The sequence below is a fragment of the Zea mays genome, chromosome 1, assembly GCF_902167145.1.
Source record: "Zea mays cultivar B73 chromosome 1, Zm-B73-REFERENCE-NAM-5.0, whole genome shotgun sequence".
Classification (NCBI taxonomy): Eukaryota; Viridiplantae; Streptophyta; class Magnoliopsida; order Poales; family Poaceae; genus Zea; species Zea mays.
This window is the reverse complement of record NC_050096.1, coordinates 234,060,726-234,078,072: the sequence shown is the minus strand read 5'-3', so window position 1 is coordinate 234,078,072 and position 17,347 is coordinate 234,060,726. Positions and strand designations below refer to the sequence as shown.

Genomic DNA, 17,347 nt, shown 5'->3' with positions numbered 1-17,347 from the left:
ATGAATCATATATTACCAACCACTACATTAAATCTACGATTAAGTATGATGCACAAAATCTAAAATATATATAGTCTACACAAAATATGTGTGTATGTCGCAGCCTTAGGCGGGGCCATGGTCCCCTCCGCCCCCCTTGGCTCCGCCCCTGGTTAACATAATATTGCAATTTAGTTCCATGGATGCATAGACATAATAGTCGCCGAAACATGTGAGCTTCAACCTAAAAAATGGAGCTGCATGAACTAAGCACCAACACCATCACCTTGTAGCTAAAAAATCATCAGGCTTGTATATTTGGTTATATAGCTAAGGTGCCAAAAATTATCACATATTTCTACTACACTTATCTAAGATTAGACTCTTAAATTCTCTGCTATATCTTAACACGACTAAGAGAATATTGCCACACTTTTACAAATTATTGATGAGTGGAAACTACACAGCGGGAAAAAAATATTGCCACAAGTGTGGCTATAAACCAAATGTATATCTAACTCGATCAAAAATGTCTAACCTTAGGTGTGGCAAACTATAACAAATGAGGCAGCGAACCAAACAAGAGAATGCAAGGCAAGGGAAAGAACGCAAGGATTATAATGTGAAAAAAGAAGTTAAGGCTCAATCCTAGAAACGCTTGCTACATGTGTTTTTGCACGTCAGTTATGGCATGACATTCTATCCCCTTTTAATCTAGGACATCTTATTCCTAGTCCCGTGGAGACCGCCTTTGCAGGGTGGTGGGGAGGAGTGACCAATCGGATCCATAAAGACAAGAAGGGCTTCAACAATGCTATCATCCTTAGAGCATGGTGCCTTTGACTTCATAGGATGATCTTCCATGAGTCCACTTCCATTGTGAAGGTGTTGAGGTACTTCCTTGAGCTCGCTTGCTGGGTTCTAGCCGAGGCCAAGCAGCTAGGGTGCATTAGTTTAGCTAGCAGTGTTTGTGCTTTGTAAGTGCCGGGCCTGCGTGGCAAGTCTCCCTGTCTTGGTGTATGCTTTAGAAGAGCGTGTGTTTAGGTGTGTTTGTATTCTGTACTTTGTTCTTTATGGATGTTTTTCTTCTTTAACATATAATGATGCACAGTCCTCCTACGCATTCGAGAAAAAAATATATAAGGCTTCCATATACATAAGAGAACACAGTTGAAATGGTTTGCCTCCCTTCTACAGTGGGTAAGGCTGTCTCCATCTGCCTTTCTATCCCACCTATTTCAAACTCTACACCATAGACCATATAGACGAGTGCTAGAGATGGCCTAATGGAGTACATATAAGAAAAGCCCATAACAAATAGTGAACTATTGCCTGGTTTCTGAGCCTAGATTTAAATCTTTGCATTGGCAAGGCAAAATATTGAGCACAGTTATATGAACAAAAAAAAACAAGATTTATAATGTATAAAAATTACAAGATCACATAGCATGGGCAATTCTACACTAGATTTGTCCACTACATGGATGAACAGCTTTGTGCCAACCCTAGCCACAAATCATGTGTGAAATCATCCACGGAATGAATGGGGTAACATTTTGTAGGCCAAGCGTTTTGCAAGCCTATACATCCACTATATCAGGCAAAGTCAGCAGCTACATTGTCAAGTGTTGAAGTTTCTGCCTTACACATTATCAGGCCAAAATTCCCTGAAAAAAGCCATCTCGAATTCCTTCTCTTTCAAGCGCTTCTCCTCTTCTTGCAGTTTTCTTATCCTCTTTGCAGCTAATTTTGCCCTTTTCTTTGATTGCATTTCCTGCTGCAACAGTGACATGTATGTAACAGTAAGTTAGAACCCGATTCAGGCAAGGTGATGACTAAAAGTAGACAGTTTAAGGTATATGAACGCTTAATAAACAAAGAAACAGTACTGTCTATTATATTTACTAAATCATGCAAATATTGGACAAGGCAATGCAAGGAGGGTGTAGGTGTCTGTAAAAAAAGTAGCCGTTGTAAGTTACACAATAGAATTCAGTAAGTCAAATAATCAAAGAAGCCAGCAGTATGGTAGACTACCACAAAAACCAAGTCAAGATTAACAAGAAAAGTGGAACAACATCTGTAGTTCTGTACTGCAGTAAAAAACAAATGTATCATCTGTACTGCAGTAAAAAAAACAAATGTATCGAAACAATCACGTCATTAGCTCACCTTGGGCTTTTGAGGATGTGTTTCAATGTCATCCTCAACCTTAGGTTGTGGTTTTGGTTCTTTAGAACCTATACCACGCTTGTTATTCTTAACACGAGTCTCTACAGGTTCCAACCTTCCCTGTTCCACAAACAATTGAGGCTAGTGAGTAAGCAATAACTTACAGAAGAACAGTGCAGATCTAAACTGTGCACTGGCTTGATCAAGTGCCACATAACCATAAATTTCTTATCTTAACTAAGATCGCCAAACAGCAACTCTTGATCAAACCCATCGATGAGAAAGATAACTGAATCAGCGTAAACTACACTACTACTAAGCTAACACAGGATAACAGGACCATTCTAAACATTTGGAGTATAATCTATGGAGAAGAACAAATAAATTAGTAAATTACAAAAATCCATGTGATCAGCGAGCACAAATAACAGTTATTTCTCCATGCCATTTGCCCTCTGAACTGGTCTGTCAAAAGCCCATAAAATTCAGACAGCCTATTTCGCGATTAGTGTGCAGGAACGCAATAACGCTGAAACCGCACGGAGTGACAGCAAATACCACTAGAATCCGTCGACGTTAAATTTTGGGGAAAATGGAAATATGGAACTGTGACGCGGACTAGGCAAGGATCCAGACACAGACCTGCTCCTGCGCTCCAAGGCCAGTGCCCTCCTTCCAACCAGACTTCTTCAGCAGCTGAAACAGGTTCAAGAAACGAATCAAACCCTAAGCAGCAGGGTGCCCAATCAGGAAACTACCAGCCGTCATGCGGGACATGGGGCGACGCAAGTACCTGGAATCCGATGTTGGAGGACCCGATTGACGCCATCGCCTCTTCTCTTCTCTTCCCCTACCCTCCAGGCTCCGGCGCCCGGGCCGCCGCGCTCCTCTCCGTCTCTGTTCTCCTTTGGTCTCAGCCTCACGCCGTCAGACGTCTCGTTGTCCTGTGCGATCCCACCGCGACGTGCCTGTTTGGTTGAGGTCGGTTTCATCGTCCCGGGTCGGGCTCGGTGCCGTGCCGTGCCGTGCGCTGCTCGGCCTGCTCCGACTCGTGCGCTAGATAGGCCAAACGATGGCTGATAGGCCCGTGTCATGTTTAAAGTTTTAATGCTGTGCGAAGGTTAAATGAAGTTTCCAGATTGCTATAAAAAACATATGACTGTTGTAGGATGTTGGAGCTCATAGATAGTAATAATGATCAAGTCATAGAGACTTAAAGTTTTGGAGTCTAACATCAACCTCAAACTGGCCAAAAAGGGCAAACAATGAAAAAGACAATGTGTCATTCTGGGCTCCATTTGAGGAGAAACAGAAAAGCTAGAGAAAGATTAAGAAAGAGGTAAGCTCCTGAGACTTAGTCAATTGGATTACTCTCTAACTATGTGTGTCTAAGTCATAGGAAAGTCCTACCATGAGTTGAGATCTATTGGAGAAGAATTGGAGAAAAGAGCCTCACTGCGGCATGTCTGAACGCACCGGACCGTGAACAGTAGTAATCTGGTGGCTCATCGGACCGACTGTGTAGTGGGCCCAACTAGCGGCTAGGTGCACCGGACCATGAATAATGTTGGTCTGGTGGTACATTGCACCGCTTCTAACGGCTCTCTTCAACGGGCGCTGGAACCAACGTCTAGTTGACGTCACCGGAATGGTCCGGTGCCCATCAGATCAGATCCCGGACTAGGGGCACGTGGACCAGGTCCGATACCCCCGCGAACAGTGCAGTTTTCAGGATTTTCTACAAGGAAGGGGGCAAGGGGCAACAGCTATGGCTCATTTGGAGCTATAAAAAGACCCCTTAGGCACCCATATTGAGATGTCCAAGCCACCCAAGTGCAACATACAAGTGTAGACATATTGCAAATCAATTATGTCTCCATCTCTTGTGTATTTCTCTCTAGCTTGTGTGTTGGCGCAGTTATAAGCTAAGAAAGAGTAGAGTAGTGCTACTGCAGTTAGAGCAAGATCTTGAGCATACTGTTACTCAATCGGAGAGTTGCCGACGTCTGTGACAGCCTCGTCTCTGTGTAACTCGACATTGACATAGTAGAAGGCTTTGTCTGTCACCTTGACATATCTGAGTAACCGAAGGATGGAGTGACATACTCCAAGGCAAGATTTGGCTAACTCCAACGTGGATGTAGGCAAGCATTTTAGGCTTGGTCGAACCACGAGATAAATCCTTGTATCTAATGTGTGCTCTGTGTTGTGTTATTCTCTGTCTCTCTACTTTGATTGCTTTACTATTTACGCTTCACTACTTATCTGTGGTATAAATTGTTCTTGAAGTGCAGGTTACTTCGAGACAGGGACCTCGATTCCGCGGTGACCTACTCGATGTGGTCTTCCTTCCGCTGCGATCAGTTTTCGAGTAGCATAAGAGTTCCAAGATTTTGGTGATATTTTTTATTCGCCTATTCACCCACCTTTAGACGACATCTAGATCCGGTTCCCAGACATAGGGAACTTTTAGCATCCTTGTTTCATGTGTCAACTCTAATAAGGGCTATGCTACGTGGTTGAGTTTTTGTACTATTAATTTTGCTGGTTTATGATGAGTAGTATTTTTGGTGCTTGAAGTTTTGGTTAATATCATGAACTCCTAAATTGGCTATTTTTAAAGCTATACAATATACATCTCAAATTCAGGTCCTGTTAGCCAAAATTCGTTGCTCTTAGAAAATATGGGGATGGTTAATATCTGTATTTCAGTGGTGTTCTCCCTTGTTGTATCATACACTGTTGTCTAGCCTTAATTCTAACTAAGTGATGTTTTATAGGTTCTTGACATGGGTGTGGTCTCCACTAAAGAGGCCTTCAAGTGCCTGATAAATCGAGGATTGATACTAGGAGAAGTAGAAGCCACAAGTTTCTACCAGATTTGTAAATGTTCATGAATGATTTTATTGTTGCTAATGAATGTTGTAATATATTTGAGTATACTGCGTATAGAGACAATGAAGGTAAGATGGGTTTCTGCAGCCTCAGCTAAAATACCAAGAAAAAGTAGTTGCAGACAAGGTCTACGTCTGGCACTTGTGTTCAGTACCAATTCGTGCAATAAAAGTTTGTAGTTTGATTCTTTTCTACTTTTTCTTTGCAATGTTACAAAAGTTGAAGATCATTATGTTCTGAAGGATGATCCAAACAGTTGACTGAATGATCGTGCCTACCAGATGAGTAAAAGTCAAGGGAATGGCATCGAACCTGATGATGTTGTTTCAGAATATGGCGTTGATTCTCTTCGCTTGTACGAATTGTGTAGTGGTTGTTTCTATTTGTGCTATGAAAATGCTATATGGTTATTGTTTAATTTCAGTGTACAAACTTGGTGTTCTGGAACCATATAAACATTAAAATGTTTAGCCGCATGTTTATTCACATGATTTTCTACGTCCTTGAATCTGGAAATTTGAGGCTCTATATAGTACTATAGAAAGTCATATATTGGAGCATAGAAATTTCCAGAACAAATTTCCTATAGAGCCTCAAATTTCCTATGGAAACAACAAGTTTGTATGGTTCAAATTTTCTATAATACTATATAGAGTATTATGGAAACAACAAGGCTCTATACAGTGTTGTATTTTTGTTAATAATATTATTTATTTGACCTTGAAAATAATTAAAATTTAAAATTTTCCATTACTTGGAGCAAAAAGTAGTTCTTGCGGTTGAATGAAAAGAAAAGGCGAGAAGGATTGAGAGATGATAGTTATGATAGTTAAAATAAAAATTGTATTATATATTTGTAGGATATAGTAATATAGAGAATATTGTTGTTGTGGTAAGATAGTGTTATATAAAGAGAAAATTTAGAAAAAATGGTTGCAGAGTCTTATACTATCTTCAGTAGGACAGTGTAAATGATCGTGTAAAGTACTATTTTATAATATAAATTATATTGTTTATAAAATAAAGTTTAAAATAAAGGGTGACAGAAGAATTATGTTGAAAATAGCCTTAGCCTATCTTGATTGACCTCGGCGCCCGTGTCATCATACTCGTGCGCCGTCCTGGCCTCCTGGGTCTGGAGTCGGTATCTCCCAGTCTCAATCACGACCGTTCTTTTCTGATCGGACGTCGCATACCCGCACAGGAGAGAGAGTCCGGCCTCTATAAATCCACCGCACGGCTGTTGGCTACAGATCAAAATAGAGTTCACACGCACAACCCGCCGCCGCACGCCGGGATCTCGATAGACTCTGGCTGCCGCGGAAAGCGGAAAGAAGGCAGGGATCGTGGCCAAGATGCAGATCTTCGTGAAGACGCTGTCGTCGACAAGGACGATCACGCTGGAGGTTGAGCCTTCGGACACGGTGGCGGACGTGAAGGCCAAGGTGTACGAGTCGGAGGGCGTCCCGCCGGCCGAGCAGCGCCTCATCTTCGCGGGGAAGCAGCTGCGCGACGGCTGCACGCTGGCTGACTACAACATCCCCAAGGAGACGATGCTGTCCTTGTGCTGCCGCCTCCTCGGAGGCGGCCCCAAGAAGCGCAATAGGAAGACGTTCACCACTCCTAAGAAGGGCACGCACGAGCACAAGAACCCCGGGCTCGACGCCGTGCTTGGGCGGTACAGGATCGATGAGGCCACGGGGAAGGTGGAGAGGCTGCGCATGCAGTGCCCTAACCCGGAGTGCGGCCCAGGCGTGCTCATGGCGGCGCACGCCGACCGGCACGTCTGCGGCAGCTGCGGCCTCACCTTCGTCATCCAGAACTAGAGCGCGGCAGATAGCTAGGTCGCTTCGTACTCCCCCCATTTGCAATGACAAAGCGTTTTTACCTTTCTAGATATGCACTTATGTCTAGATACATAGATTATCTTATACTTTTTTCGTTCTTTTTTATTTATCGTGTTTTAGTTAAAAATAAATTAATTGAGTGAATATGTTATAGGGCGTGGCTATTTGTTTTTTTTCTTAAAACAGGTATCTGCAACTTTAGACTAGATTAAGGCGTGTTATTGTTCGCCATGCGATTACTTACCCCTATTGATTCATCTCCGTTTGATTGTAACTGTAGCCGTCTATGTAAATTAGTAACGACACCACGACACATAAATATTCGATACAACAATTCTATAAAAACAAACAACATATATGTTATCATCGACTATAATGTCTCGCAAACCTAAACAAGCAACATATATGTTATCATCGACTTTAATGTCTCGCAAACCTAAACAAACAACATATATATTATCATCGACTTTAATGTCTCGCAAATCTGGATTCAAATCTGGATTGTAGAGACCAACTGATGCATACAAGCAAGACATCTTATCTGATTTGTAGACATATCTATCTGATTTATAGGCTAAGACATGGAGGAGTAAAACAGAGAGATTTCACATTTTGCAAAGAGGTTGCTGATGGTAAGCAACAGAAGGCTCCAAACTGCCCCTTAGCCGTGTTCGTTTCTTCCGGATTCCATCCCGGAACGTTCCAGCGATCAAAACTTATAAGTTACACAAACAATCCGGGTAGAACCGAACGGGCCCTTAAGCACTCCAGGTAGGTTAACAACAAATCCAGGTTATAAGCAAGGGTGGCAGTCATAGCTGTAATACATTCTTAAACCAAAAGAGAAACAATGAACCAGAAAACAAAACGCTTCCAGTGTGGCCTGGTGGAATGCAACAGCCTAACAGCGTCGGTGTTATTGACTTGTCTATACAGATAGACATGCAATAAATATGTCAGTGTTACACGTCGATTTCCTTTTCCAAAAACATGTATGCGCCTAGCTACAATAGCAGCTGTCCGCCACAGGCACCAAGTTCGTTCGTTCCTTGGCAAGGGACCTCAACTCCGGTGGCTACCCTAACAAAACTGTCTCCCTTCCTAGAACGCCAACTCCTCTTTCTCTTCAGCTGCAACCGGCAGCGATCCCTCCGAGGCTGCGTACTGCATCTCGTTAGCCTTCTCGTTGCTAATGCCGAGCAGGTACTGCAACCTTGATAGCTTCTCAGGCTTAGGAATGCTCTTCAGGTAGATGGCAAATAGATCATCTAGCTCTCCTGGTGTGGGCCATGACAAGGGTCGTGATGCAGGGACCGCAGCATCACATGCGAGCATGTCATTCAGAGATGAAAGCTGCAATGGGAATTTTATAGTTAGCACACATACTGCCATTACATTAACTTTCCGGACAACTGAATTTTCAAGGAACAAATAAAAAGGGATTTAATGTCATACCACATCATCTCTCTTCTTCTGCCGAAGCAACGCAATAGCCTGGACAAGGGAGTTCTCCAACCTAACCTTTGCAATATCCTGTACAATTGACTTGGCCTTCTCAGAACTTATTATGAGATCAGCTGGAATCTTCACATACATTTCCTCTTCATCGAAATCCCCTGTACCTGAAGAAAAGAGCTCTTCAACAGTTTTCCTATAAATGCTTTCTCGCTGCGGCTCCGCAATCAAGCTATCTAGTTGGAAGTTTGCTTCCTTCAATCCTCGGACCTGCTGTATACCGATCTGACCCCGAGCAACAGAGGCTTCAATTGCAGAAGATAACTTTGTCGTTGTAATACCCTTAATGATTTTCTGTGCATGTTCAGTAGGCAAACCGACCTGCTTTTGAATCTTAGCAAGCTGGTCAGCCTTAGCCTCTGTTAATTTCCCATCAGCAAGAATTACTTCCGCCTGTTGCACAAAAGCTTTCTCTGCAAACTTAATGTGAACATCTTGAGCTTCTTTGCGAGTTAAACCAAGTATGTCACCCAATTGCTTTAGCATTAAAAACTCTGAATCATCTTTCTTTGTAGAGATAGCTGTTCCAAATGATACATTAGTCGTCTCCCCAGTGATGCAGAACATCAGGTACGTTTCATACAGCTCAGCCCTATCCCTCAATGGAATGTCATCCTTGAGAGTTATCTCTTTCTGGCTTGACTTTCTCAGCTTTTCTTTGAGCTCTTTATCAGGTCTAGTCTTCCTCAGTGTATCCAATGATTCCCATTCATGTTCACCATCCTCTCCTTCAGATTCTGAAGCTGCACTTGATGCTTCAGTTTCAGCAACTGGAGATAGTTCTCCTTTAATGTCAGCTAAAAGCTCGGTAACAACAACTATGTTGAAGGAAATTAACTTCTTCAGTTCTTTTGCAGTTTCAATGCGGTTTCCAGCTTCTTTTGCTCTCTGAATGTAGCTCAAGAATAACTTCCGTACCTGATCATGTGAATGTGACAACTTAGAATAGTGAACTAGCTTTGCTGAAAGAATATATGTAAAAGAAAACACATAGCATATATCAGAGAACAGAAGAAAATAAGGCAGTGTCATTTTTCAAAGGAAATGTACATACTGCTTTACTAAAGATCGTCATGACAGCCTCCGTTTTCAGGTTTAGACTTTGTGCTGCCTTCCTAACAGCCTCACGTCTATCAGCATTATATCCGTCAACAGATGCAATGGCTTCTTTGACAACCTGCAATGTCCTAACAAATGTAAGAGCACTTATACAGAACACGCCATCAGCTTTGCCTGATCAAGATATGGAACAAAATCTAAACCACTACAAAGGAGTTCAATCAAAAAGATTTAGAGTCACCTTTTCGAACAGTTGCCCACAAATCTCAGTATGTGCAGCGTCCACAGTTTCTTGAGGGATGCAGAGACGCACTTGGAATGCCATCAGAGCTTCCACTTCCTCCTTGCTCAGCTCTCCATCAGTTACAAACTGCTGAAGCTTCTGTCTGTAAATTTCTGAAGTTTGAAGAGGAATTAGTAAACATGATGTTCTGAATACAAACAGAATACTGGCAAGGCCAGATTTTTTTTGAATTAAAATCTAACACCATAACTCGGAATGGCCCTAGTTTGAATGGTATTAATATACTTATACATACAATTCGTAGTTTTATTATTATGAAAATAGATGCAAGCTTCTTCTGGTCAAAACATTTGTAGAATACTTTTTTGTTGGTGAATTTCATCCGTGATCATAGGCAATACGCTCAATTTGAACCAAACACAAGTTACCTTTCCAAAACATATACAATACCTCCTGCAGTCAAGGTATAGTTTTGACAATATAGCAGTCTAAAATAACAATGCAGAAGTATCAGCATGACAGCACAGAGATTAGTGTATAGATGCCTTGTATAACAAATTGTCACTGAGCAAAACCCCTTATTTACCACAGCGGATAGCAGCGCTGTGGAATTAATGTTGCAATAAGAAGAAAACAATGTCGAGATGGTACCTTCATGCATCTTACTAGCCAGTTCAGGATCAAACTGTAACTTTTCGCAAAGAGTTTGGAGAAATGCTGCTTTGCTATGGACTGAAGCTAATTCAGTGTTAAATGATTTAGCAAGTGTCCTTCTGTATATGTGAGCTTTGGCATCAGATAAGATTCCTTCTGCTTCCCGCTTCCCCAGTCCAAATATGTTTCTCAGTTCATTCAGAGGGGAAAGCTGCATTTTTTAAGCACAGAAAAACTTCGGTTGAGATACTACAGAATAAATAACAACAAGATGCTGGTATAAGATGGTGGTGATCTATTATTTTGATGAAGATCTATGCAGCATTGCAAAATTGCACTGATCGACTAAAATCAAGCTAAAATTTTCTGATGGGGCCTATTCCAAATTGCCAGATATTCAATTTATTTACGGCTAAGCTCAATTGACTAGCTTGTGTGCACTTCTCCTCTCTTGGTTGCCTGTTGCATGCTGCCTTTTCTACCTGTCACCTATACATGTTTGTTTTCATTTTCTGTAACTCCTTTTCTATTCATTCTTTTCTAAATAAAATGAACAGTAGGGGCCTCCCCTACTGTATTTCTCCTAAAAAAAGAACTAGAAGCAGGTTATGTTAATTTGTCCTCACACAAAACAAGCACCATCAGTAAACTAGAAATTAAATCACCTTCTTATCATCCACAATTCCATCTGAAAGTACTTCTGTAGCATAGGCCTTATAGAGTATCTTGAAATCATCAGCTCTCCTATCGTGATCATCCTCTCCAGCTATGCATGACAAGCACAAAAAAAGTCTTAAGCAAGGCCGAGCTCACTAAAAGTATGATTGCAAAAGGTTTAACCGTTTTACCTAATGAAATAGGGCCAAGACCACGAGCAAAATTATCAGCTTCAGGGTGTTTGCTTAATGTTGTAAGCAAACTATTAAATTTAATTACAATATTCACTTCTTCCACAGCCTGAGTTAGACTATCCCTGCAATCACATGGTTCAGAGGTAAGATAAGTCCACCAATGCTCTGAAATGGTAAGTCTGTATTTATAGGCATGCCAACATTCAGAGGATTGACCACTCCTGCACAAGGATTCGTGCAAGGGTGAGACTTCATTGAGACCAACATGGTCATAGCCCCTCCTGCTCATTTTTGTGATGTCCATTAGGTGTCTACTTATCAACTTAAAAATTGCAAACTCTTCCCTACTTTATCTAGCTGATTTATTAGTCTGGCCCCTGCTGAACTTGCTGCCAAGCTCCGCCATTCTGGATTTTCTTTCTTTCGCTAATTATTACTGGTCAGAAGTCAAGCAAATTTGTATGCATCTTCATGGTCTTCTCATGATTCATAAGAAATGCACAAGTTCCTTGACTGCTACAAATGAAAACAAATACTCCTCTACTAGTAAAAGCATGTGTATAAACCAAAAATACTCATCCATTTTATTGACGGCATATCTACCTGATAGTTTATATGAGCAGACCTAAAATTCAGATTTGATAATGTTATGGTGTTGCTTATGATAGACAAGACAATGCTGCGAACGTAATATGGCAGGGCCATGTGTGAGAAAGGTTGGCACATAGATGAATGATGGATCGTCTCGTGTTTTAAACATGGGTAAAAGATGGATTATTACCCATTGCTACTTATAAGATATATTTTTCTCCATTATATAACGAAATATCTACAAAATTGCAAGCCAATATATCCGGATTTAGAAAACTGGCTATGTTATTTCCTTCGAACCACAGGCTATCTAGCTTAGAACATCACTCAGGTTTCTATGCACAACATCTAATAATTAAATCTGGTAGCATGCTTCTCAAAGGGTAAGTAGGTTCCATACGGAATACGTGACTTCAAGATGTCTAATGCTGATGAAATGTTTTCTTGAACTAGCTGCTTCGCGTGCTCACGGAACATCTCAGCAGCAATCTGCAAGAAATTTAGAATGTCACTTAAAAACAAAAACATGCTTACATTGACTCTATTATCTTTTCCAAGCACCAATGATAATTGACCTTTTATTTTTGTCTAAACTCTCAGCTAGTGTATATGCATCATAGCATGGATATAAAATGACATTGTTCTATAAGTACTGATGTAGATTTCATCCCAAATGAAGAAAAAACAAATAAGCAGCAACAGAGTTGAGAAAAGAGTTACCTCATCAGAAAGTTTATATGCAAGTTGTGCTCTCCTTACTTCAATGAGTGTGCCTATGTCAAGACCTAAACCGAGAGCATTTTGTGATTTCAGAATGTTCTTGAGATGCAATAAGAGATATATCAAACAATAAATATAACAACAACAAAATTGATATTGCTGTCTTTACAGCACACTATATGATTTACTTGATAAAGCAAAACTTATGAATAATATGACACTATGACTTTATAATTGAACTAACACCTAAACAAAACTGTGTTCTAGCATTACCTCTTCCAATAGACTTGAGCTGCACCGAGTATAAATTCTTGGCATTTTCCCTCATAGCAATGTCAATCTAGAAACATAATGTCAAATGATACTTAATACCATGGTAAGTAAAGAAAGACATTCTTATTTGGACTGTGAGTAGTGGCATTAACACTTGATGAACATTTGTCCAAACTCTTCGAAATATCAACTGCATCAAAAGCAGCATAACAACTATGCAAAGAGCAACGTTGCCAGAAAAAACGAACTGAACTTCAAAATACAGAACAAATAACTCTGTGAGATCAAAGCATAAAACTGAGAGAAGGCATGCAAAAAATTAACAAGCATTTTTATAATTAATTACCTGAGAATCAGTCACCCCAAACAGACGTTTCCAAGGAAGTAGGAATACAGATGCATCTCCAAAGACAAGATTGGACACATAAATTAACTTCTGAAATGCCTGCAAAAAATTCGACATGGTTATAACATGGGCCAACAGGAAGTTCCAAACATCTCATTCATATATCAAAGCATAGACACTTGCCCGTCTTTGTTCCATGTCAGCATCACGATCACTCGTTTCCAACCTCTCTCTGTATATGCGTCTACCAATCTAGTACAACAATCAAAGAGGAAAATGTACCTTATTGGCATAAAACATAGAGAATGTGGGAAACAAAGACGAAAACAATAAGAGCATAGGAGATAGATCGGGAGGCAATACCTCCATGTGCATGTTAGCAGCATCTACATCATCAAGCCCAAGAGCACTTTTAAATTTTATAATTGCCTGAACCTCTGTACCTTTGAGATCTTCATCTCCTGGAGGAAGTACTGAGTAAAGATACCTGCATAAAAGCATGGTCAGGAAAAGGATGACCAAATAACTGCCCATCTGATCTAGATGCTAATACATGACTACATGAGTATTGTATACATGAGTTCAGTTGTACCCAGGCAAGATTGTTGACATCCATCCACGAAACTGAAAGGCTGTCATTAAAAGTTGGAGACACCACCCAAATGCACAAATACAAATTCCACAACCAACACCACCAAACAAGCTTGGTATTTGCTTGTGTTGTGCATATTAGCTCTGGCCACAGAAGGCAATTTATGAGGAATATGTTGGATTGATGGTTCGTTAGTAGGTAGCTCACTAGGCATGTGAATTGCCCTGTACAGAGAACAACAGTTTGTTCCCTAACCGGACCAGCTGACCCCACATTGTGTTACTATCCACTTATCCCTCCCCGCTCCTTCCCCTAACTGACCCAGGCAAACAAGAAAGCTAGCTGCCACAACATGGGCATGATGGCACATGGACATGCAGGTGGCCGTGACGAGCGCATGACTTGACAACCACCACTCACTGGTATGCTAGCCTCAGCTAGTGCACCAGTGTTATCAACCCATCCGATTAGTCATCCCAATCAGTATCCTGGACTTGACTAGGGGCTACGACTCATTTAGGTCAAGTAGTTTTCTTGTCATCCGATTAGTCATCTGACTAAGAGGTGGATGACCAGAAACATAATGGAATTGCCAAACAGCTTAGGACATAGGCTGCAACTGGGATAGCATAATTCACTAAGGCCCGTATTGTTTAACCCAATTTGCAGGCCTACATGCAGCCACCACCCTAGAGTTATCTTCCTGCTTGATTTATACTCCAGACATATAGTACATCAGTACATATTTGGTATATTAGTTTAGTCCTGATATATATAGGACGACTAGGACCAACTAGTCACCTGGTTGGTCCCATGGCGACTAAGATCAACTAGATGACTTGATAACATTGTAGTGCACTGACAATGACAAGCTGTTACTGACGCTTTTGTGGGCTGCCAATATCAAAAGCGTCGGCGCCAGGATCCAGCCCAAGAAGTAGCAGGCGCAAGACAGGAAAGTAATCAAGGGGCAGCAGGCGGAAAACAGGAAAGTGACCAACAACGTGGCTAGAAATCGAGTTAGTTGGAAAGTTTTATTCTAGGGAGATATGCATTAGTTTACTTCCAAAATAAGTTATTCAGTTCCTATTTTTGTGGCTGCCTCATACTATAAAGGCAGACCCTAGTTTGTATTAGGAGATCATCGAGGAATGAAGTCTCCCTGGAGTTCGGCAGGACTACCTCGGTCATCGTGGCTCGGCAAGCTGCCAGCCGTGGTGATGAAGTCCGCCAAACTAGCCACTGTTCCTACCCCTTGCGATCTGTCCCTGGTTACCATGCCGTTTCTTCAGTAAACACAAGAAGACACCGAACAACAAAGTGTATGTTCTGGTTTGAGGCAAAAACTCTGGGTTTTCTATTCAGAAAACTGAAATTTTGCTCACCAAATATACAAACCCAAAACACCAAATAAACTGAGTGGCCGGCTGACTGCGCCTAATAGCAATAATTTATTTGCTTGCCTGGGTCCCTTAATATAGATTAAAAAAACAGAGACCAATTGCTTCTTAATATATAGTCAATAGTATGATTACATCTAGAGGATTATGGTTATTCCTTTTTCCTGCAATTGTTTGCAGAAACCTTCGTGCCTCCAACTAGTGTAGTATGCAGGGGGCAACAGGTAGTGAGTAGTGAGTAGCACAACACTAGTTATGCCCATGGTTATCAAGTTGGTAGGACGAAGCGGGGCGATTGAGATTTACTACCACCTTACGCTTATAAGCGACTAAAGCGTGAGGTGAGGTGACACCTTAAGAATTTAAGAAAACTTAATGCACACAAGCACATGTGCCAGCTGGGGAAAAAACAAGAGCACCGAGAAGCACACCTGGCATACAAGTCACAGAGCTCTGCTTTGAAGGCGTCATCCTGTGTGCTAACTCCATATCTAAAATTAAAATTGCACATTATAAGAATATATGAAGAGGAGCAACAGCAACATCAATAATTAGCCTCCAAAAGAGATAACGGGAACTGATTATGCAATTTAGATTCCCAAGAAACCAAAAAAAAACTTACAAATATGGAAATTGTATATAACTTCTTTTAACATACATGTAACTAGCTAAACCAAAATTTACTTGCATTCCAACAATCAATGGGACTATGGGGGAACCAAATAAACAAGCGTGCAAGAATTATTGGAAATGGAGTGGGGAGACAAGTGCGTATCACAATAAAAGGCTGAGCTAATCACAGTACTATATTATGTCTGCAAGTACTAATATTTAGTTCATGAGCAAAATAAAAACCTCAACTAAGGGGCACTTCATTGGATCCAGGTAGCTCACTACCAAATATAAGAATAACGTCAATGCTGCAACAAGACTACCAGGAGGCAACACAGCAGTAGCTCGAACCATTTCACCAATAAACTCAATGCTGCAACAAGACACGAGAGCTACTCACTTCTTCGCGATTGCCTCCACCTCGCCGTTGTCCAGGTTGGTGGGGTCGTCGTGGCCCGCGACGTAATTGTGCAGCCCCACGGCGGCGACCTCTGGGACCACGGAGTTCACCGCAGCTGCTCCCGCCACGCTGGCCGCGCAGAGCACTGCCGCCCCCGCCACCGCCACGGCGCGCGACCCGCCACCCGCGCGGAGCCCGATGCCGTATCCCGCCGCCACGGCTGCCGCGGCGACGGCCAGTTCCGCCGCCGTCCGCGCTGCGGGCGGCAGCGCCTCCACCAGCGGCTGGATGCCCGTTAGCTCCCGCCGCGCGCCGAACACCTCCTCGCCAGGGGAAGTCTCGCCCGCGTCAGCGGCAGCCGCGCGGAGCCGGAGCCGGAGCCGCAGCGCCGCCGCTGCGGTCCTCCGCGGCGGGAAGCGGAGGAGCGGGAATGGTTTAAGCGGCGAGAAGATAAGTGGCGGGAAGGCCCCCGCCGCCCGAGGCGAGGGCTTCGCGGAGGCGAGCGCCAGCTCCATGCCCGGTAGAGATCCCTGCTGCCTCTGCGGACGGGGGTGGGGACACCTCCTCCTCGGCGGCGGCAGGGCCGGTGGGGTAGGGTGGGATGTGATGGATTGGGGAGGGTGGCGGACGAGGTGGAAGAGGAGGGGGGCGCGGCGAGGGCAGCGGATAGCGTTGGGATGGGGTGGGGGATTGGTGCGGCGGGGCGAGGGGCGGCTGGACCAACACAAGGGTTTGCCTTGCCGCTTGCGCGGGCGCGGCCGTGATCCCTCGCCTATTTCAGACGTTTTCTCCTCTCGTTCCGTGGTACATGGTCGACTGCTCGCTTTGCTGGCTCCTGGCCTGGCTGCGGTCGCGCGCCACGACTGGGAACATGGCCGTACTCACGGAACTCAATGCCTTAAAATTAAAATCTGTTGTTCTACTACTATATATATAATAATATACCGTGATTTCGGATCATAATAATAATAATAATGGTTGCTGTGCGTTTCTTTATCTTTAACAAATTTAACAAAAATAAATATCTCTTGTGTTCGTTTACCAGATCGCGGAGATCAGCATGTGATTGTCCATTTGTCCTTACTAAACCAAAACAAAGGCAGGTCGCTTCTCCTTCTGAACTTATCTCACGTCCTAGGTCATCCTTCGACAGTCGGCCAATAAAGCCCAATAAGTAATAATTCTCACCACGGACGC

At 42.6% G+C, this 17,347-nt stretch overlaps 3 protein-coding genes across 4 annotated transcripts; 1 reads left to right on the top strand and 2 right to left on the bottom strand.

The window, feature by feature from the left end:
• Positions 1–1,297: 1,297 nt before the first annotated feature.
• On the bottom strand, positions 1,298–3,229 carry LOC100282370 (uncharacterized). Of its 2 annotated transcripts, none has more exons than NM_001412105.1 (4): positions 2,945–3,229; positions 2,794–2,847; positions 2,152–2,271; positions 1,298–1,756 (listed from the first exon to the last, which is right to left on the bottom strand). In NM_001412105.1, the coding sequence occupies exons 1-4, from the start codon at positions 2,978–2,980 to the stop codon at positions 1,622–1,624; spliced, it is 345 nt and encodes a 114-aa protein (NP_001399034.1). In that variant the 5' UTR covers positions 2,981–3,229; the 3' UTR covers positions 1,298–1,621. The 2 variants fall into 2 exon arrangements, with proteins under 2 accessions (NP_001399034.1, NP_001399035.1); NM_001412106.1 differs by having other exon boundaries at positions 1,298–1,753.
• Positions 3,230–6,299: 3,070 nt separating this feature from the next.
• Positions 6,300–7,046, top strand: LOC100282479 (Ubiquitin-40S ribosomal protein S27a-like). Its single transcript, NM_001155388.1, has one exon. It carries the CDS (start codon positions 6,402–6,404, stop codon positions 6,870–6,872), a length of 471 nt encoding a protein of 156 aa, NP_001148860.1. The 5' UTR covers positions 6,300–6,401; the 3' UTR covers positions 6,873–7,046.
• Positions 7,047–7,745: 699 nt separating this feature from the next.
• Positions 7,746–16,774, bottom strand: LOC100273973 (uncharacterized). The gene is made up of 15 exons (NM_001360507.1): positions 16,151–16,774; positions 15,570–15,629; positions 13,510–13,633; positions 13,330–13,398; positions 13,147–13,245; positions 12,801–12,867; positions 12,528–12,592; positions 12,208–12,296; positions 11,214–11,338; positions 11,031–11,131; positions 10,363–10,576; positions 9,709–9,863; positions 9,463–9,585; positions 8,349–9,326; positions 7,746–8,246 (listed from the first exon to the last, which is right to left on the bottom strand). The coding sequence occupies exons 1-15, from the start codon at positions 16,663–16,665 to the stop codon at positions 7,995–7,997; spliced, it is 3,036 nt and encodes a 1,011-aa protein (NP_001347436.1). The 5' UTR covers positions 16,666–16,774; the 3' UTR covers positions 7,746–7,994.
• Positions 16,775–17,347: the final 573 nt, after the last annotated feature.